The sequence below is a fragment of the Oncorhynchus clarkii genome, chromosome 1, assembly GCF_045791955.1.
Source record: "Oncorhynchus clarkii lewisi isolate Uvic-CL-2024 chromosome 1, UVic_Ocla_1.0, whole genome shotgun sequence".
Lineage (NCBI taxonomy): Eukaryota > Metazoa > Chordata > Actinopteri > Salmoniformes > Salmonidae > Oncorhynchus > Oncorhynchus clarkii.
Window position 1 is genome coordinate 59,052,961 of NC_092147.1, and position 22,424 is coordinate 59,075,384.

A 22,424-nucleotide genomic window follows, 5' to 3' on the forward strand; every position below is an offset into this window, starting at 1 on the left:
GATCAGCCTTCTCCTTGTATGAGCTGAAAGTTTAGAGGGACGGCCAGGTCTTGGTAGATTTGCAGTGGTCTGATACTCCTTCCATTTCAATATTATCGCTTGCACAGTGCTCCTTGGGATGTTTAAAGCTTGGGAAATCTTTTTGTATCCAAATCCGGCTTTAAACTTCTTCACAACAGTATCTCGGACCTGCCTGGTGTGTTCCTTGTTCTTCATGATGCTCTCTGCGCTTTTAACGGACCTCTGAGACTATCACAGTGCAGGTGCATTTATACGGAGACTTGATTACACACAGGTGGATTGTATTTATCATCATTAGTCATTTAGGTCAACATTGGATCATTCAGAGATCCTCACTGAACTTCTGGAGAGAGTTTGCTGCACTGAAAGTAAAGGAGCTGAATAATTTTGCACGCCCAATTTTTCAGTTTTTGATTTGTTAAAAAAGTTTGAAATATCCAATAAATGTCGTTCCACTTCATGATTGTGTCCCACTTGTTGTTGATTCTTCACAAAAAAATACAGTTTTATATCTTTATGTTTGCAGCCTGAAATGTGGCAAAAGGTCGCAAAGTTCAAGGGGGCCGAATACTTGCGCAAGGCACTGTAACTGTCCATGAGGAGTCCACAGTAGTTATGAGAAAATTCAAATTCCCAGTGTCCCGCAGGTGATGAGTCCGAGACCAACCTAGAACAGTTAGACGCTCTTTAAAGCCCAACAAGATGTGTGTGGGATGAGTAATGCAGCAGAGTAATGCAGCAGCTCATGTCTCATCATATATTAAAAAATATATATATATCTACTTAACAGAAAACATGGTGGCATGTGTGTGTTGCTGTGTGAACCCAACCGAGAATGAGGATTTACTGGAAGTCAGTGAGTTCATTTCTACACATTTCCGCGTGGTCTATAAATGACTGTTCTCTCACTGAACACACCACAACTAATTACTTTACCACCTCCCCATGTCCTCCACACTCCATCACCTCTGTACGTCCTCTCCTCCACTCCTTCTCTTTCACCTCTGTCTGTCCTCTCCTCCCCTCCTTCTCTCTTCTCCTTACAGCTAAAGCAGTGTTTATCCGCTCCCGTGTGTTATGTGGTTAGAAAGGAGAGGGCAGTATTCACAGTGGTGGTTTAGAATGGTGGCTGGTGAGGGATAAGGAGGATGTGAGACTTGATCAGGGGGGGGGGATCATCTATATTGCATTTCCTAAATTCCTTGCCTCCTCTCTCCTTGTCTCCTTCTCAAAACCCGTTGGAGGTCAGAGGTCGCAAGGAATCAAGGCAATGTAATTGAGATCCTCCCAGAGAGATTCCAGCTCTCACTCAGACCCTGCCCAGGGATTACAATATTTCATTAATTCACTCATTTCTTCATTCCAGCCAAGACTCCTGCGATCACATTTTATAAAAAAGGAAATAACTATTTATACAAAACTATAAAAGGCTATTAGGATGTATATAACTCTATAAACCTAAAAGTGACTGGACCCTGAATAACCCATGTCAGGCCTATTACACAATAAAGCACAACTATAACAACATCTGAGGTAGAGAGTGAAGGAGGGAGAGAGGGTGAGAGAGGGAATGAGGACGGGACTTAGTGAAGGAGTGAAGTATGGAGTCCTGACAGTGGGAGAGGGAGACATTGATGCAGGGCTTTCCCCAGTCTCAGGTTTTAAGAACTGTGTGTGTATGGAAACAACATTGATTCAACTAGTGTGTACCCAGTGGGTTTTCCATGCAGTCACAAAAGCCTGTGTGAGACACATTTATTTATCATGTAGTAAACCTGGAGAGAGAATTTACTCTGTACAAGAGAAGGGCTCCATGTAGTCACAGTTAAGCTTCTCTCTCGTTCTTTCTTTTCCATGTTCTGTCAGTTAGCCCTGTAGGTAGACCTCTCTCCTTTCTTCTCTCCCTCTTTTCCATGTTCTGTCAGTTTGTAAATAGTCCTTGTCATATACAATACCTATGACCTATCAAATGAAGAAAATCTGTTTCTAATCCTGATCCTGTCTCTTACCACGATGTGAAACAAATATGTATTTGAGAACAGCTTTATATGACAGTCAGAGGTAATACATAGTGACCAGACCAAGGTTACACTGTACTGGTAGTGTATGTTACAGTGAGGTATACTACCATGCTACTGAAACTGCAGCTACAATAGTGATGTTACTGTACAATGATGAGAAATGCTTTCAGAAATCCAATACGTTTTTGTGCATTTGACTGCCCATTACATTTCAAAACGCCGAAGCACTTGTTCAGTGGTTGTAGACAGACTGCAAAATGAAGATGGTTTCACCACTAATTCACATACAGTGAATCCAAGCTGTGGGACAACACAACATGAACAAAAAACTGTGAAAGTATCGGACAGAGATTCCTTACAGAATCACACAGAGCACGTGTTCTCAGGGTCCCGTTCAATCAAACCTGGTTTTCAGGTTTCCGAAGGTGAAACAAAGTCTTTCCAAGGCACTTGATTCTATTCACTTCTGGTTTCAGTCATTGACAAAACTCATACAAGATTTACATGCACTTATTTCACAATATTTAAACACAATATTTCATGAACCCTATATATTAGCTACATATTTAAAGATATTCTAATATACATTTTGGTGTAATACACCTCACCCTGTGCATTGCAATGAGCAGTGACATCGTTGATTAGTGATGTGCTGTGGTGCAATTAAATGTATTTAGGTTATAATTGATAACATGCAAAATATACACATTAACTTCAAAATAAAATGTGGAATGATTAAATAGTAACACCCTTTAAAAGTCACACGACCAAAACACTCCTAACTTAACACAGAAGACAAAGTCACTAAACCCCTAATAGCTGTCAAATAATTTATCTAACTCAAACCAATACTGCAATCACAGTATCTCTCATTTCAATTAAGTTTTTAATCAGTCACTGCCATCTCAACCCCCCCACCCCACAAAAGAACCAACAGTAAAAATGTCTACCTCCATCAATAAATTCAAAACCCAAATATCAAAACCATGCAGAAACATACTGTAGCCTGGTCGTCCCATCTGTCATGTTTTGGCATGACATAAAACGAACAGAGGAATTGGCTAAAACACATACATATACAGTGTTCATAACAAAATCAGCTAACGGGTGGGGGAAAAGAAAACTGGTCAAACAAATTGATTATCTTCATGGGGGCTCTCAGGTTGCCATCGGTTACTGTGTGTGCGAGGGCTCGAATTAAGTTTGCGGGGGCTCTCTGGTTGCCAATGCTGACCATGCAGCTGCAGGATGCGATGTAGAACCTCCAACCATACCTTGTAGCAGAACAGGTACTGTTCCTATAACCAGAGACAAGACAGAGATGTTGCTACACACACCCAAACACTCATGCACTGTCGCACGCACACACACACACACACACACACACAGTGCAGTAAAGAGCTCTAACTCTCTGGGTGGCAGGGAACATACTTTCATTCGATCATCCAGACTCGTGCCACTCGAACCGCAAAGTGCTTTACTTTACAAATGATATATGATTCATGCATAGATGATTGACCGTCAAACATAGATTTTTATAATTGTTACTCTTTCAGGGCTCGGTGGCTGAGTGACAAGACTTTAGCTATGAAGGCTTTGGGAAACCCACCACAGGTTAGTAGAACCAAAGAACCACCACTCAAACTGGGTTTGTGGAATATTTCATTTTTGATTATGTAGTAAACAAATAGTGGATAGGATTATGGAAGCCATAGACAAACAATCAATGGTAGCCTGATTGATGGTAGCCTGTTCAATCAAAAGTTTTACCTGTGACACATGACACTAACCTCATAAGGGTAGGCCTACTGTACTGACCTTAGTCTGAATCATGCCATATCGCTGCAGTCTCATCTCCCTCACAATGTTACTAACGTTGATCTGTGGAGAGAGAAGAACAAGGAGTTAGGTTCTGATATATACAGTGGGGCAAAAAAGTCATTAGTCAGCCACCAATTGTGCAGGTTCTCCCACTTAAAAAGATGAGAGGCCTGTAATTTTCATCATAGGTACACTTCAACTATGACAGACAAAATGAGAAAAAAAATCCAGAAAATCACATTGTAGGATTTTTAATGAATTTATTTGCAATTATAATTGCAATTGCAATAATTATGGTGGAAAATAAGTATTTGGTCACCTACAAACAAGCAAGATGTCTGGCTCTCACAGCCCTGTGAGGCTCCTCTGTCCTCCACTCATTACCTGTATTAATGGCACCTGTTTGAACTTGTTATCAGTATAAAAGACACCTGCCCACAACCTCAAACAGTCACACTCCAAACTCCACTATGGCCAAGACCAAAGAGCTGTCAAAGGACACCAGAAACAAAATTGTAGACCTGCACCAGGCTGGGAAGACTGAATCTGCAATAAGTAAGCAGCTTGGTTTGAAGAAATCAACTGTGGGAGCAATTATTAGGAAATGGAAGACATACAAGACCACTGATAATCTCCCTCGATCTGGGTCTTCACGCAACGGTGAGCAAAAATCCCAGAACCACACGGGGGGGACCAGGTGAATGACCTGCAGAGAGCTGGGACCAAAGTAACAAAGCCTACCATCAGCAAGGGCATTGAAAATTAAACGTGGCTGGGTCTTTCAGCATGACAATGATCCCAAACATACCGCCCGGGCAACGAAGGAGTGGCTTCGTAAGCAGCATTTCAAGGTCCTGGAGTGGCCTAGCCAGTCTCCAGATCTCAACCCCATAGAAAATATTTTGGAGGGAGTTGAAAGTCTGTGTTGCACAGCAACAGCCCCAAAACATCACTGCTCTAGAGGAGATCTGCATGGAGGAATGGGCCAAAATACCAGCAACAGTGTGTGAAAACCTTGTGAAGACTTACAGAAAACGTTTGACCTCTGTCATTGCCAACAAAGGGTATATAACAAAGTATTGAGATAAACTTTTGTTATTGACCAAATACTTATTTTCCACCATAATTTGCAAATAAATTCATTAAAAATCCTACAATGTGATTTTCTGGATTTTTTTCTCTCATTTTGTCTGTCATAGTTGAAGTGTACCTATGATGAAAATTACAGGCCTCTCTCATCTTTAAGTGGGAGGACTTGCACAATTGGTGGCTGACTAAATACTTTCCCCCCCACTGTATAAGGACTTTTAAGAACACCAAGTGAAGAGCATAGTTTGTATCCTTATTTGAGTTAAGGAGTGTGTGTAAGCATGTGCATGCATGTGTTTGTGTCTGGGTGTGCACTAATTATGTATATAAACACTAGATTACTGACCAGAGGCACTGTTTCGAAAGCCATTGTAAAAAAAGTTGATTAACCTCTGCGGGATCGGTGTCCCCCCTGCAGGACTGTTGGGCTAACGTGCGCTAATGTGATTAGCATGACATTGCAAGTAACAAGAACATTTCCTAGGACATAGAAACGACTTATATGGGCAGAAAGCTTAAATTCTTGTTAATCTAACTGCACTGTCCAATTTACAGTAGCTATTACAGTGAAAAAATACCATGCTTTTGTCTGAGGAGAGTGAACAACAACAAAAAACATTTATCACAGCAACTGATTTGATACATTCACCTCTGAAGGTAAATATTATTCCTACATTCAGTAGTCTTGCTCTGATTTGTTATCCTGAGGATGCCAGAAATAAAACATAGTTTTGTTTGATATAATCAGTTTTGATATTAAAATGTAGGAACTGGGTTCTACAGTTTGAACCCCTGCTGTGCCCCCCCCATCTATATTGCGTGACGGTTAGTGTCTTTTCTGCAAGTGAAGCCAATTATCCATCATTTATAACATTCATGGAAGTGTGTAAACTTACAAAAATGATATGGTAATAAAAACATTTATGTTCTCCATAGTTATGTACTTGAAAATGTATCAATTGACCAATTCGGCACATTTGGGCAGACTTGATACAACATTTGAACAGTAATGCAATGGTTCATTGGATCAGTGTAAAACTGTGCAGATACACTGCTGCCATCTAGTGACCAAAAGCTAAATTTTACCTAGACTCCTAAGCGATATAATGGCCTTTCTATTGCGTTTCAAAGATGATTTTTATTTTGAAAACGCATGTTTGTTTCTTTGTATTATCTTTTACCAGATCTAATGTGTTATATTCTCCTACATTAATTTCACATTTCCACAAACTTCAAAGTGTTTCCTTTCAAATGGTATCAAGAATATGCATAGCCTTGCTCCAGGTCCTGAGCTACAGGCAGTTAGATTTGGGTATGCCGTTTTAGGATTTTTTTTTTTTTTAAAGGGTCCGATCCTGTGACTACATTTATGTTTGCTAATATATTATATTACAGACATCTTAATGCATACTTTTAACGTCTCCACTACAACAAAGAAATACATTAAATTAAAACATTAAATTGAAATACTGCAGATTCTATTCATTCCTATGGAGGACTGGCTCCTTCTGAGGAGTACCAATATTGTGGCTTCAAAGCCTCTCATTGGCCAATACATAGTATCAGCAATCTAGTGTTTATACATCGTTGGTGCGCACCTGTGTGTTCGAACTCACCGGGAGATCGTTCTCTATGAGACTCAGGATGACATCGGTGCAGATCAGTACTCCTGTTCGTCCTATCCCAGCACTACAGTGTACAGTGACAGGTCCTTTATGGTGGACTGCTCGGAGGTAGCGGATAAATCTGACCAGCTGCTCTGAACTCCGCGGCACACCGTGGTCAGGCCAACGGATAAACTTCAGGTGACGGACAAAGTGGGTCTCACCAGACTGGAACAGGAGGAGGGAGCAGATGTCAATCAACTGATCAACCAATCAAATTGCAAATTGTAAAATTTTACAAATGTGTTTTTGTCATAAAGGAGACCAGTGCCTAAACCCTCTAAGAGACAGCAGAGATGACAGTGGCTGATGACAAGTGTAATTGATATGAGAGATAGTGTATGCTTCAAAATGACTTTCGCTGGATTTAGTAGACACAAAAAATAGACACATTTTTTTTCCCTTCTTTTTAGTATACTCTCCATCACATCTGTGAGTGGATTGTATTTGAGCTGTCCCCTCTTTCTATCGTCCCTCCTTCCCCCTCACCTCTTTCTCCACCATGCGGATGATCTTGATGTGGAAGTATTCCTTGATCTGCTGGTTCTCCAGGCTGAGCTGGAAGCGCCCTGTGTCTAGGGGACAGCTCACCCTCTCTGGCCAGTAGCAGTGACACTTCACCCTGCCTCTCTCCACCTCCTGGGTCATCATGGCTATCACATCAGACCTGGGGAGTGGGGAAGGAGGGTTGTTAACCATGTTGTACTATTCATGCCATAGGACTTTAGTTACAGGTCAGCACTGACACACCAGGGTCGTGTTCATTAGGCACCAAACAGAAGAAAACGGACTGAAACAGGGAGGGACAATAAGAACTTCTAATTTTCCCCCTGCAAAACGTCTTCTGTCGAAACGATGCCCGGCGAAAAACGATTGTGTATACACTAATGTCATGCACTGTATGTGAACTTCACAACACAGTAATCAGCACAGACCTGTTCTCCCAGACCATCTGCCAGAAGTCGGGCACGGTGGAGGGCAGAGGACCCTGGCAGGAGATATAGATGAACTCCTCACTGCCAACCTCCATACGGATATAACTGGCGTTAATATAGTCCTGGTTATCACCCACTGGAACACGCGTCTTATCGTCTAGAGAGCAGGAGTAGAGAGAATCAAATCCAATCTTATTGGTCACATACACATGGTTAGCAGATGCTATTGCGAGTGTAGCGAAATGCTTGTGCTTCTGGTTCCCGACAGTGCAGCAATATCTAACATGAACAATTCCACACCAACTACCCAATACACGACAAATCTAAGAATTGGAATGAGAATATGTACATGTAAATATATGGATGAGCAATGACAGAGAAAGCATAAGCAAGATGCAATAGATGGTTTAAAATACAATATATACATGTGAGATGAGCAATGCAAGATATGTAAACATTATTAAAGTGGCATTATTAAAGTGATTGGTGATTACTTTAATAATGACAGAGAGGGTGTGAGGACAGACGCTGGAAAACGAGAAGCAAGTACAAGGTGAGACGCCTCCTGAGTGTTCGACCACGGGGCAGGGGTTTCCAGTACCTGATTGACATATGGGTTATGGCCCGGACGATAGGTGCTGGGTCCCCGCTAAAGACATCCTAGACCCGGCCCTCATCGCCGACTTTCCCCGCCGACACCCCTATCTGTGCTGTCTAGACTGCCAAATGAATTACTGTTGTTGAATTATGCAAGAGAACGTGACAACAACCATGTCAAGAGAAGGATGCCCACAGATTTAAAATCTAAACACTTGACTGTAGATTACACTTATCTGTACATACTTTACATTGTTTGTGAGAGCAGACATAATATAACCCGAGTGTGGATGCTTTCATTTCAGCACATCTAATTTGTAAACATTTCAACTGTATTAAATCTTTTTTTGTTTGTTTTCAATTGCACAAAAAAAATCCACACCCACTAAAATAAAAGTTAACTTTCCTCTCTTGCTTGTGATGTAAGTGTGGAGACACTGAGTTAAAGCCACAACGGAGTGTTGTTGAGAGGTCATTACGAACGTTTCCACAACGTTTAACAAGAAAGCAATTGGCACAAGCTAGAGTGGGTAAGAGTCACCAGAGTAAATTACCACGGAAGAGTGTGTGAGAGTGTGAGAGGAAAGAAATATACTAAATATGGGAACTCATAAAATAAGATAAGACTAGTGACCACTGCCCAGCTAGCAAAACAGGTTGAAATGACATTATTATATCGTTATGTTCAGAGGTGTATACTACAAAGCAGCATAAATTAGTTAACCAGCTAACTTGACAAAATATTCTGAAATACATGTACATTTTTTAGAAAGATGGCCTTGAGCTTGAAACGGACATGGTCTAATTGACTCAAAAACCCTGAACTCCTATGTTTAGCTTTCTCATTGAAACAGAAAATAAATAGTTATTTCTGGTTGTTTATCAAATTTAAAAGGAAAATTCCACCCCAAAACAATATTTAGGTATTTGTTTCATTAGTCCATTGTTGATATAGTCCCAAAATGTTTTGCATGACAGCAATAAAGTTTTCAAGATATACCACTTAAAAATACAGAAATACTGGCTAACTCATTGAATCTGCTTTGTAGTATACCCTTTAGGTTGTTTACTGGTTGTATAAGGACGTGTTGCTGGCGTCTTTTAGCCACCATAAAAATATGTCTTTATCTTTATTAACTATTATATGACCAGATAACAAACAAAATATGACGTCTCGATACCGTCATGAAAAAGCCGTCATTATCTGGTTGCAACAGGGACCGTTAGGTTGCAATCTTACAACCGGAAAATTACGTAATTAAAACGTCTTGTGTCAATTTTTCCCGCAGCTGTCCTCTCCAGCCCAGATTAGATGGTTCTAGTGCAGACTACACAGAGGCATGAAAGGGACTGTAGTTCAACCGGTTTAACAGGGACTTACAGGGCAGGATGTCACGATAGCGGTTCTTCTCCCGGTTCTCCGGAGCTTTCCCCAGTAGACAGTTATCAGACGGCTTTAGATGCTCCAAGGCCTGAAACAAACAACACCAACTGAAAATGTTTCCTGCTGCTATTGAAAAGGCAGACCAAGTTACAGGACATGGTTAACATACTTCAAAAGTGTGTGTGTGTTTGCATGCGTGTGTGTGTGTGTGTGTGTGTGTGTGTGCGCATGTGTATGAATGAGGAACACATAGTGTCTACCCACCATGAACTCTCGGACCAGTTCTTGCTGGTCTAGTTGATGTTGTAGAATCTGTATGAGGGCTTTCACTCTCGACCCAGCGTATTGACTGGTCTTAGCTGGACTGATCATGGCTAGTCTGGCCAACTCTTCTTCTGATACTATAGGTGGACCTGGAAAGAGGAGGGGGAATAAGTTCTTCATGATTATAAATATGGGACCTATGCACTGTAGTTAGGTTTTCAAAAACCAACAATTTAACAGTGTTATAAAAATAATAGCCCATGGTGCAGAGCTCTGGAGCAGTTTAGGGGTAAGTGCCTTGCTCAAAGGCACAACGGAAACACATTTTCTTGTCAGAGTAGGATTTGAACCGGCCACCCTCCCCTGACCCTGTACCTGGGAAGTGTGACATGGTCTCCTGACCTTTAGCTTCAAATATCTCATCATCCTCATCCTCGCTGCTCCAGCCGTCTGATTGGCTGTTTTTGCTGCCCATCATGGTTTCGTCCAATGGCATCACAGGGATTTGGTTCCTGGGGGGGATCAGGGGGTAGGGATGAGACCATTTCTACTCTTCTGTAGAGAGGCAGACCAGACCATTTATAGTGTTTCGTAGGGGGTTGAAATCATGCTGAGCCTATTTCCCTGTTGTATCTGATATCAAATTATTTATCAATAATTACATTATGATATATCATTACTGATATACTAACTATCAAGGCAACCTCTATTCAACCAGGAGTTCCCATTGTGATATGGTTATACAGTATCATCATAGGCAGCACAAGTTTGTGTTTCATCTGTGACTCTTTGCTGCCTCCTTGTGGTCAAAGTCAGTCTACACTCCAGAAACGTTGAGTAACAGTCTGTGGTATGACACTACAGATGTACACAGTGTACTCCGAGGACAACTGAGACACGACTTCAATATGAACACAGAGTGCTTACAGTGCAGTTAACGTATCATGGAAACATCTTCTATTTTGAGTCTATGGATGTACTGCTCATTCTGGACCAGGCCCTAATGGGGTTTGAAAGCGACGGTACAAGAGAGGCAGACGAGAGGGTTCCCTGACGAGTCTACGTCGGCGAGTAAATAAAATTGCCTCTATCCTCCGTTCTAATGATGAATGTACACTAAACTTGACGAGCTTCAATCGAAGACTATCCAATCAATGGCGCCTGAAGAACTGCAATATCCTGTGTTTTTCAGTCGTGGCTGAACAACGACATGGCTTATATACATCTAGGTTTTCTATGCATCGTCAAGACCGAACGGCAGATTCAGGTAAGGTTAAGGGGGAGGTGTGTGTCTCTTTTTTTAACAACAGCTAGTTCGCAATCTTTAAGTATTTTTTCTTGCCTAAATTAGAATGCCTCATGATAAGCTGCAGACCAAACTATTTACCAAGAGTTTTCAACTATATTATTATTAGCTGTCTATTTACCACCACAAACCGATGCTGGCACTAAGATCGCACTCAACAAACTGTATAGGGCCATATTTATTTATTTATTTTTCTTCTTTTTTTTTCACCTTTATTTAACCAGGTAGGCTAGTTGAGAACAAGTTCTCATTTACAACTGCGACCTGGCCAAGATAAAGCATAGAAGTGTGAATAGACAACAACAGAGTTACACATGGAGTAAACAATAAACAAGTCAATAACACAGTAGAAAAAATATAAATAATAAAAATAGTCTATATACATTGTGTGCAAAAGGCATGAGGAGGTAGGCGAATAATTACAATTTTGCAGATTAACACTGGAGTGATAAATGATCAGATGGTCATGTGCAGGTAGAGATACTGGTGTGCAAAAGAGCAGAAAAGTAAATAAATAAAAACAGTATGGGGATGAGGTAGGTAAATTGGGTGGGCTATTCACCGATGGACTATGTACAGCTGCAGCGATCGGTTAGCTGCTCAGATAGCAGATGTTTAAAGTTGGTGAGGGAGATAAAAGTCTCCAACTTCAGCAATTTTTGCAATTAGTTCCAGTCACAGGCAGCAGAGAACTGGAAGGAAAGGCGGCCAAATGAGGTTTTGGCTTTAGGGATGATCAGTGAGATACACCTGCTGGAGCGCGTGCCACGGGTGGGTGTTGCCATCGTAACCAGTAAACTAAGATAAGGCGGAGCTTTACCTAGCATGGACTTGTAGATGACCTGGAGCCAGTGGGTCTGGCGACGAATATGTAGCGAGGACCAGCCGACTAGAGCATACAGGTCGCAGTGGTGAGTGGAATAAGGTGCTTTAGTAACAAAACGGATGGCACTGTTTGATGAGTAGAGTATTGGAAGCTATTTTGTAGATGACATCGCCAAAGTCGAGGATCGGTAGGATAGTCAGTTTTACTAGGGTAAGTTTGGCGGCGTGAGTGAAGGAGGCTTTGTTGCGGAATAGAAAGCCGACTCTAGATTAGATTTTAGATTGGAGATGTTTGATATGAGTCTGGAAGGAGAGTTTACAATTCTAGTCAGACACCTAGGTACTTATAGATGTCCACATAATCTAGGAACCATCCAGGGTGGTGATGCTAGTCGGGCATGCGGGTGCAGGCAGCGAACGGTAGAAAAGCATGCATTTGGTTTTACTAGCGTTTAAGAGCAGTTGGAGGCCACGGAAGGAGTGTTGTATGGCATTGAAGCTCGTTTGGAGGTTAGATAGCACAGTGTCCAAGGAAGGGCCAGAAGTATACAGAATGGTGTCGTCTGCGTAGAGGTGGATCAGGGAATCGCCCGCAGCAAGAGCAACATCATTGATATATACAGAGAAAAGAGTCGGCCCGAGAATTGAACCCTGTGGCACCCCCATAGACTGCCAGAGGACCGGACAACATGCCCTCCGATTTGACACACTGAACCTGTCTGCAAAGTAGTTGGTGAACCAGGCAAGGCAGTCATTAAACAAACAAACAAGAAAATGCACATCCAGAGGTGGCGCTCCTAGTGGCCGATGGTTTTAATGCAGGGAAACTGAAATCCGTTTTCTAATTTTTACCAGCATTTCACTTGTGCAACTAAAGGCAAAAAAACTCTAGATCACCTTTACTCCACAGAGAAATGCATAGAAAGCTCTCCCTTGGCAAATCTGACCGTAACTCTATCCACCGGATTCCTGCTTACAAGCTGTTGATGGGGCAGCATTGTTTTTAGCTGTCCCATAATGTATACTTTTTGTGGCAGTACTGTTTTCCTCCGGAATCACAGAAGTACTTTTGCGGCTCCTCCATCGTTTTATTTGATAGAGGTAAGGTTTTGCAGTTTAGCCTTCTGGTCTACTCTACGCGACACACTCACATCTGTAACAATGAAACACAGGCTGGTCACATCAACATCATCCAAGACACCCTAGACCCACTCCAATTCGCATACCGCCCCAACAGATCCACAGATGACGTAATCTCTATTGCACTCCACACTGCCCTCTCCAACCTAGACAAGACGAACACCTACACGAGAATGCTGTTCATTGACTATAACTCAGTGTTCAACAACATAGTGACCTCCAAGCTCATCACTAAACTCCCTTTGCAACTGGATCCTGGACTTCCTGACAGGCCGCCCCCAGTGGGTGTGGGTAGGCAACAACACATCCGCCACACTGATTATCAACACGGGGGCCCCTCAGGGGTGCGTGTTTAGGCCCTTTCTGTACTCGATTGTTCACCCACGACTGACACCATCATTAAGTTTGCTGACGACACAACGGTGGTTGGCCTGACCACCGACGACTTTGAGACAGTCTATAGGGAGGACCTGGTAGTGTGGTGCCAGGAAAAACAACCTCTCAATCAACGTCAGCAAGACAAAGGAGCTGATTGTAGAGTGCAGCAAACGAAGGGCTGAGCATGTCCCCATCCACATTGACGGCACCATAGTGAAACAGGTCGAGAGCTTCAAATTCCTCAGTGTCCACATAACTAAGAAATTATCATGGTCCACACACACTAACACGGCCGTGAAGAAGGCACAACAATACCTCTTCCCCCTCAAGAGTCTGAAAAGATTTGACATGGGCCTTAAGATGCTCAAAACGTTTTACAGCTGCGACATTGAGAGCATCTTGACTGGCTGATTCACCGTTTGGTATGGCAACTGCTTGGCATCCGACCGCAAAGCGCTACAGAGGGATGTATGCATGGCCTAGTACATCCCTGGGTCTGAGCTCCCTGACATCCAGGACCTCTGTACCAGGAGGTGTCAGAGGAATGCCCTAAAAATTGTCAAAGCCACCCATGTCATGGACTATTCTCTGTGCTACTGCACAGCAAGCCGTACCGATGCACTTGGAACATTTTACATTACATTTTAGTAATTTAACAGACGTATCTATCCAGAGAGATTTACAAGAACAATTAGGATTAAGTGCTTTGCTCAAGGTCACAGACAGATTTTTCACCTAGTCGGCTCAGTGATTCAAACCAGCAACCTTTTGGTTACTGGCCCAACTGCAACTCTTAAATGCTAGGCTACCTGCCGCCCAACAGGACCCCGAACATCTTCTACCCTAAGCCGTGAGACTGCTACGTACACTGAACAAAAAATATAGACACAACATGCAACAATTTCTAAGATTTCACTAAGTTGCAGTTCACATAAGGAAATCAGTCAATTGAAATATACAATATTCATTAGGCCCTAATCTACAGATTTCACATGACTGAGAATACTGTTGGTCACAGATACTGTACATTTAGAAAAAAAGAATGGATGTGCATCAGAAACGCAGTCAGTATCTGGTGTGACCACCATTTTCCTTGTGCAGAGCAACACATTTCCCTCACTTAGAGTTCATCAGGCTGTTGATTGTGGCGTGTGGAATGTTACCGACATGTCTCCGATGGCTGTGCGAAGCTGCTTGATATTGCTAGGGAACCGGAACACACTGTCGTACACGTTGAATCTGTGGCATTGTGCTGTGTGACAAACTGCTGATTTTAGAGTGGCCTTTATTGTCCCCAGCACAAGTTGCACCTGTGTAATGACCATGCTATTTAATCAGCTTCTTGACATGCCACACCTGTCAAATGGATGGATTACCTTGCTCACTAACAGGGATGTAAACACATTTGTGCACAAAATGTGTGAGAAATAAGTCGTTTGTGAGCATGGAACATTTCTGTGATCTTTTATTTCACTTTACATGTTGCATTTATATACAGTATTTTAACAATATAGTTAGTTAAATAGTTAGCCAATAGCTACACAGACTATCTGCATTGACCCTTTTGCACTAACTCTGTTGACTCATCACATAGTTGTCAAGTGAATCGAATTGTTACGCTGATTATATTTAGAAGAAATGTTACGTAGCACCCAAACACACATGATGTAATGTGATTTGTCAAATTTGAGATGTTCGCTGCTTCGAACCCAGTCATGCATGCAGTAAACAAGCCAAAAGCCAGGTGTAAAATGAATGAACGCCACATACATATCATCGGAAACTCGCAAAATAAATTAGCTATTGATACAGTGCCTTGCGAAAGTATTCGGCCCCCTTGAACTTTGCAAACTTTTGCCACATTTCAGGCTTCAAACATAAAGATATAAAACTGTATTTTTTTGTGAAGAATCAACAACAAGTGGGACACAATCATGAAGTGGAACGACATTTATTGGATATTTCAAACTTTTTTTAACAAATCAAAAACTGAAAAATTGGGCGTGCAAAATTATTCAGCCCCTTTACTTTCAGTGCAGCAAACTCTCTCCAGAAGTTCAGTGAGGATCTCTGAATGATCCAATGTTGACCTAAATGACTAATGATGATAAATACAATCCACCTGTGTGTAATCAAGTCTCCGTATAAATGCACCTGCACTGTGATAGTCTCAGAGGTCCGTTAAAAGCGCAGAGAGCATCATGAAGAACAAGGAACACACCAGGCAGGTCCGAGATACTGTTGTGAAGAAGTTTAAAGCTGGATTTGGATACAAAAAGATTTTCCAAGCTTTAAACATCCCAAGGAGCACTGTGCAAGCGATAATATTGAAATGGAAGGAGTATCAGACCACTGCAAATCTACCAAGACCTGGCCGTCCCTCTAAACTTTCAGCACATACAAGGAGAAGACTGATCAGAGATGCAGCCAAGAGGCCCATGATCACTCTGGATGAACTGCAGAGATCTACAGCTGAGGTGGGAGACTCTGTCCATAGGACAACAATCAGTCGTATATTGCACAAATCTGGCCTTTATGGAAGAGTGGCAAGAAGAAAGCCATTTCTTAAAGATATCCATAAAAAGTGTCATTTAAAGTTTGCCACAAGCCACCTGGGAGACACACCAATGTGGAAGAAGGTGCTCTGGTCAGATGAAACCAAAATTGAACTTTTTGGCAACAATGCAAAACGTTATGTTTGGCGTAAAAGCAACACAGCTGAACACACCATCCCCACTGTCAAACATGGTGGTGGCAGCATCATGGTTTGGGCCTGCTTTTCTTCAGCAGGGACAGGGAAGATGGTTAAAATTGATGGGAAGATGGATGGAGCCAAATACAGGACCATTCTGGAAGAAAACCTGATGGAGTCTGCAAAAGACCTGAGACTGGGACGGAGATTTGTCTTCCAGCAAGACAATGATCCAAAACATAAAGCAAAATCTACAATGGAATGGTTCAAAAATAAACATATCCAGGTGTTAGAATGGCCAAGTCAAAGTCCAGACCTGAATCCAATCGAGAATCTGTGGAAAGAACTGAAAACTGCTGTTCACAAATGCTCTCCATCCAACCTCACTGAGCTCGAGCTGTTTTGCAAGGAGGAATGGGAAAAAATGTCAGTCTCTCGATGTGCAAAACTGATAGAGACATACCCCAGGCGACTTACAGCTGTAATCGCAGCAAAAGGTGGCGCTACAAAGTATTAACTTAAGGGGGCTGAATAATTTTGCACGCCCAATTTTTCAGTTTTTGATTTGTTAAAAAAGTTTGAAATATCCAATAAATGTCGTTCCACTTCATGATTGTGTCCAACTTGTTGTTGATTCTTCACAAAAAAATACAGTTTTATATCTTTATGTTTGAAGCCTGAAATGTGGCAAAAGTTCGCAAAGTTCAAGGGGGCCGAATACTTTCGCAAGGCACTGTAGCTATGGTAAGGAGCCATAGCTGAGAAGAAGTCAAATGGATTGGGCCTAACAAGTGAGGTGTAGCAGAGCAAAGCCAGTGACCTAGTTGCTGGAGAGTGATGGTGGAATTACACAGTTATACAATTATACATTCACCTTAGCCAAATACATTTAAACTCAGTTATCACAATTCCTGACATTTAATCAAAGTAAAAATCCCAGTTACGATCACCACAGAATGTGAAATGTCAGAATAATAGTAGAGAGAATGATTTATTCAGATGTTATTTCTTTCATAACATTTCCAGTGGGTCAGAAGTTTACATACACTCAATTAGTATTTGGTAGTATTGTCTTTAAATTGTTTAACTTGGGTCAAACGTTCCGGGTAGCCTTCCACAAGCTTCCCACAATAAATTGGGTGAATGTTGGCACATTCCTCCTGACAGAGCTGGTGTAACTGAGTCAGGTCTGTAGGCCTCCTTGCTTGCACGTGCTTTTTCAGTTCTGCCCATAGATTTTTTTATAGGATTGAGGTCAGGGCTTTGTGATGGCCACTTCAATACCTTGACTTTGTCCTTAAGCCATTTTGCCACAACTTTGGAAGTATGCTTGGGGTCAATGTCCATTTGGAAGACCCATTTGCGACCAAGCTTTAACTTCCTGACTGATGTCTTGAGATGTTGCTTCAATATATTCACATAATTTTTCTGCCTCATGATGCCATCTATTCTGTGAAGTCCACCAGTCCCTCCTGCAGCAAAGCACCCCCAAAACATGATGCTGCCACCCCCATGCTTCACAGTTGGGATGGTGTTCTTCGGCTTGCAAGCCTCCCCCTTTTTCCTCCAAACATAACAAGGGTCATTATGGCCAAACAGTTACATTTCTGTTCATCAGACCAGAGGACATTTCTCAAAAAAGTACGATCTTTGTCCCCATGTGCAGTTGCAAACCGTAGTCTGGCTTTTTTTATGGCGGTTATGGAGCACTGGCTTCTTCCTTGCGGAGCTGCCTTTCAGGTTATGTCAATATAGGACTCATTTTACTGTGGATATAGATACTTTTGTACCTATTTCCTCCAGCATCTTCACAAGGTCCTTTGGTCCTTTGGTTGTTCTAGGATTGATTTGCACTTTTCGCACCAAAGTACGTTCATCTCAAGTAGACAGAACTCGTCTCCTTCCTGAGCGGTATAACGGCTGCATGGTACCATGGTGTTTATACTTGCGTACTGTTTGTACAGATGAACGTGGTACATTTAGGCGTTTGGAAATTGCTCCCAAGGATGAACCAGACTTGTGGAGGTCTACAATTTTTTTCTGAGTTCATGGCTGATTTCTTTTGATTTTCCCATGATGTCAAGCAAAGAGGCACTGAGTTTGAAGGTAGGCCTTGAAATACATCCACAGGTACACTTCCAATTCACTCAAATGATGTCAATTATCCTATCAGAAGCTTCTAAAGCCATTATGTAATTTTCTGGAATTTCCAAGCTGTTTAAAGGCACAGTCAACTTAGTGTATGTAAACTTCTGGAATTGTGAATTATAAGTGAATTAGTGAATTATAAGTTACTAGTGAATTATAAGTGAAATAATCTGTCTGTAAACAATTGTTGGAAAAATGACTTGTGTCATGCACAAAGTAGATGTCCTAACCGACTTGCCAAAACTATAGTTTGTTAACAATAAATTTGTGGAGTTGTTGAAAAACTAGTTTTAATGACTCCAACCTAAGTGTATGTAAACTTCTGACTTCAACTGTACAGTGCATTCGGAAACTATTCAGACTCCTTGACTTTTTCAACATTACAGCCTTATTTTGCAATGCATTAACCTCTTGAAGCTAGGGGGCACTATTTTTATGTTTGGAAAAATAACGTTCCCAAAGTAAACGGCCTATTTCTCATGACCAGATGCTAGAATATGCATATCATTGACAGATTAGGATAGAAAACACTCTAAAGTTTCCAAAACTGTAAACATAGTGTCTGTGAGTATAACAGAACTGATATTGCAGGCAAAAGCCAGAGGATAATCCAATCAGGAAGTGCCTCTTATTTTGAAACCTCTGTGTTCCTATGCGTGCCTGCCCTCCATTTAAAGGGATATCAACCAGATTCCTTTTTCTGTGGCTTCCCTAAGGTGTCAAGTCTTTAGACATAGTTTCAGGCTTTTATTTTGAAAAATGAGCGTGAAGGATCACATTGCGTAAGTGGAGAGGTGGTGGCTCTCAGAGTGAGATGGTGCGCAATTGAGTGAAGAAGCCATTGTTCCTCCCGCTGTTATGGAAAAAGCTACACACTCGGTTGATATATTATCGAATATATATTTTAAAAACTACCTGAGGAATGATTATAAAAAACGTTTGACATGTTTCTGTGGACATTATGAAGACAATTTGCAATTTCCGTCTGCGTTGTCGTGACTGCTCTTTCCTGTGGATTTCTGAACATAACGCGACAAACAAATAACGTCGGTATTTTGGGTATAAAAATAATCTTCATGGAACAAAAGGAACATTTTCTGTGTAACTGGGAGTCTTGTGAGTGAAAAAATCTGAAGATTATCAAAGGTAAACGGTTAATTTGATTGCTTTTCTGATTTTCGTGACCAAGCTTCCTGATGCTAAGTGTACATAATGCTATGCTAGGCTATCGATAAACTTACACAAATGCTTGGATTGCTTTCGCTGTAAAGCATAATTTCAAAATCTGAGACGACAGGGTGATTAACAAAAGGCTAAGCTGTGTTTCAAAATATTGCACTTGTGATTTCATGAATATGAATATTTTCTAGTAATATTATTTGACTGTTGCGCTATGCTATTCGGCGGTTGCAGACGAAAATTATCCCGCTACAGGGATTGGTAGGGTCAAGAAGTTAAATGAAAAATGATCCTCATCAATCTACACAATACCTCATAATGACAAAGTGAAAACAGGTTTTTACAAATATATTACAAAAAACCCAACTGAAATTCCATTTGCTATGAGACCATTTGCTATGAGAATCCTTGAGATGTTTCTACAACTTGATTGGATTCCACCTGTGGTAAATTCAATTTATTGTACATGATTTGGAAAGGCACACACCTGTCTGTATAAGGTTCCACAGTTGACACCACATGTCAGAGAAAAAAACCAAGCCACGAGGTCGAAGGAATTGTCCGTAGAGTTCAGAAACAAGATTGTGTTGAGGCACAGATTAATTAATTAACACATTAGATCTGGTAAAAGACAATAAAGAAAAAAACATGCACCGATCCGTAGAGGTTTGGAACCACCAAGACTCTTCCCAGAGCTGACTGCCCAGCCAAACTGAGCATTCGGTTCAGAAGAGCCTTGGTCAGGGAGGTGACCAAGAACCTAATAGTCACTGACAGAGCTCCAGAAATCCCCTGTGGAGAAGGTAGAAGATTCCAGAAGAACAACCATCTCTGCAGCACTCCACCAATCAGACCTTTATGGTAGCCAGACAGAAGCCACTCCAAAGTAAAATGCACATGCCAGTCCACTTTGAGTTTGCCAAAAGGCACAAAAGACTTTCAGGCCACGAGTAACAAGATTCTCTGGTCTGATGAAACTAAGATTGAACCCTTTGGCCTGAATGCCAAGTGTCACATCTGGAGAAAACCTGGCCCCATTACTATGGTGAAGCATGGTCGTAGGGGTATGGGGTAAGTTGAACATAGGGACAGGGTAAGTTGAGTTTCCTTGGGGTACGTGGGAGATGTTGTCCAGTGACAGTTCGTGAAGGTTCAATGAAATGGGGGTGTGGTATATGGACACCTGCTCGTCGAACATCTCCTTCCAAAATCATTGGCATTAATATGGAGTTGTTCCCCTCTTTGCTACTTTAACAGCCTCCACTCATCAGGTAAAATTTTCCACTCAATGTAGAAACATTGCTGCAGGGACTTGCTTCCATTCAGCCAGAAGAGCATTAGTTAAGTCGGGCACTGATATTGGGCGATTAGGCCTGGCTCGCAGTCGGCGTTCCAAGTCATCGCAAAGGTGTTCGATGGGTTTGAGGTCAGGGCTCTGTGCAGGCCAGTCAAGTTCTGGTCACACCGTTGCCACAAAGTTGGAAGCACAAAATTGTCTAGAATGTCATTGTATGCTGTAGTGTTAAGATTTCCCTTCACTAGGCGGCCTAGCCTAAACCATGAAAAACAGCCCCAGACAATTATTCCTCCTCCACCAAACTTTACAATTGTCACTATGCATTTGGGAAGGTAGCCTTCTCCTGGCATCTGCCAAACCCAGATTCGTTCGTCGGACTGCCAGATGGTAAAGTGTGATTCATCACTCCAGAGGACTTGTTTCCACTGCTCCAGAGTCCAAAGGCGGCGAGCTTAACACCACTCCAGCCGATGCATGGCATTGCGCTTGGTGATCTTAGGCTTGTGTGCGGCTGCGTGGCCATGGAAACCCATTTCATGAACCTCCAGACGAACAGTTTTTATGCTGACGTTGCTTCCAGAGGCAGTTTGGAAATCGATAGTGAGTGTTGCAACCGAGAACAGATGATTTATAAGCGCTACGTGCTTCAGCAGTTAGTGGTCCCATTCTGGGAACTTGTGTGGCCTACCTCTTCGCGGCTGAGCTGTTGTTTCCACTTCACAATAACAACACTTACAGATGAATGGGTCAGCTATAGCAGGACAAAAATTTGATGAACTGACTATTTAGAAAGGTGTCATCCTATGAGAGTGCACTCGATTTTATACACCTGTCAGCAATGTGTGTGGCTGAAACCTTTTGAGGATCTGAGGATGCCAAATCTTTTCAGTCTCCTGAGGGGGAATAGACTTTGTTGTGCCCTCTTCATGACTGTCTGAAGAGTGTTTGGACCGTGATAGTTTGTTGGTGATGTAGACGCCAAGGAATTTGAAGCTCTAAACCTGCTCCACTGTAGCCCCGTCGATGAGAATGGGGGTGTGCTCGGTCCTCCTTTTCCTGTAGTCCATATCATCTACTTTATCTTAATCACGTTGAGAGAGAGGTTGTTGTCCTGGCACCAAACAACCAGATCTCTGACCTCCTACCTATAGGTTGTCTCATCATTGTCGGTGATCAGGCCTACCACTGTTGTGTCATCGGCAAACTTGATGATGGTGTTGGAGTCGTGCCTGGCCATGCAGTCATGAGTGAACAGGGAGTACAGGACAGGACTGAGCATGCACCCGAAGGGACCCTGTTTTGAGGGTCAGCGTGGCGGATGTGTTGTTACCTACCCTTACCACCTGGGAGCGGCCCATCAGGAAGTCCAGGATCCAGATGCAGAGGGAGATGTTTAGTCCCAGGGTCCTAGCTTAGTAATGAGCTTTGAGGGCACTATGGTGTTAAACACTGAGCTGTAGTCAATAAATAGCATTCTCACATAGGTGTTCCTTTTGTCCAAGTGAGAAAGGGCAGTATGGAGTGCAATAGAGATTACATCATCTGTGGATCTGTTGGGGCGGTATGCAAATTGGAGTGGGTCTAGAGTTTCTGGGATAATGGTGTTGATGTGAGCCATGACCAGCCTTTCAAAGCACTTCATGGCTATAGATGTGAGAGGTAC

The 22,424-nt window shown here is 42.1% G+C and overlaps 1 protein-coding gene across 1 annotated transcript in view; it reads right to left on the reverse strand.

Annotated features, from left to right (window-relative positions):
* Window positions 1–2,048: 2,048 nt before the first annotated feature.
* The window catches only part of LOC139409294 (tyrosine-protein phosphatase non-receptor type 13-like), a 111,157-nt gene continuing 90,781 nt past the window's right edge, over window positions 2,049–22,424 (reverse strand). Inside the window, 8 exon segments of the mRNA XM_071154222.1 lie at window positions 2,049–3,340; window positions 3,861–3,923; window positions 6,569–6,784; window positions 7,106–7,283; window positions 7,552–7,708; window positions 9,530–9,620; window positions 9,797–9,945; window positions 10,172–10,308. Of these exon segments, the coding sequence (XP_071010323.1) occupies window positions 3,170–3,340; window positions 3,861–3,923; window positions 6,569–6,784; window positions 7,106–7,283; window positions 7,552–7,708; window positions 9,530–9,620; window positions 9,797–9,945; window positions 10,172–10,308 (1,162 nt within the window). The 3' untranslated portion in view covers window positions 2,049–3,169.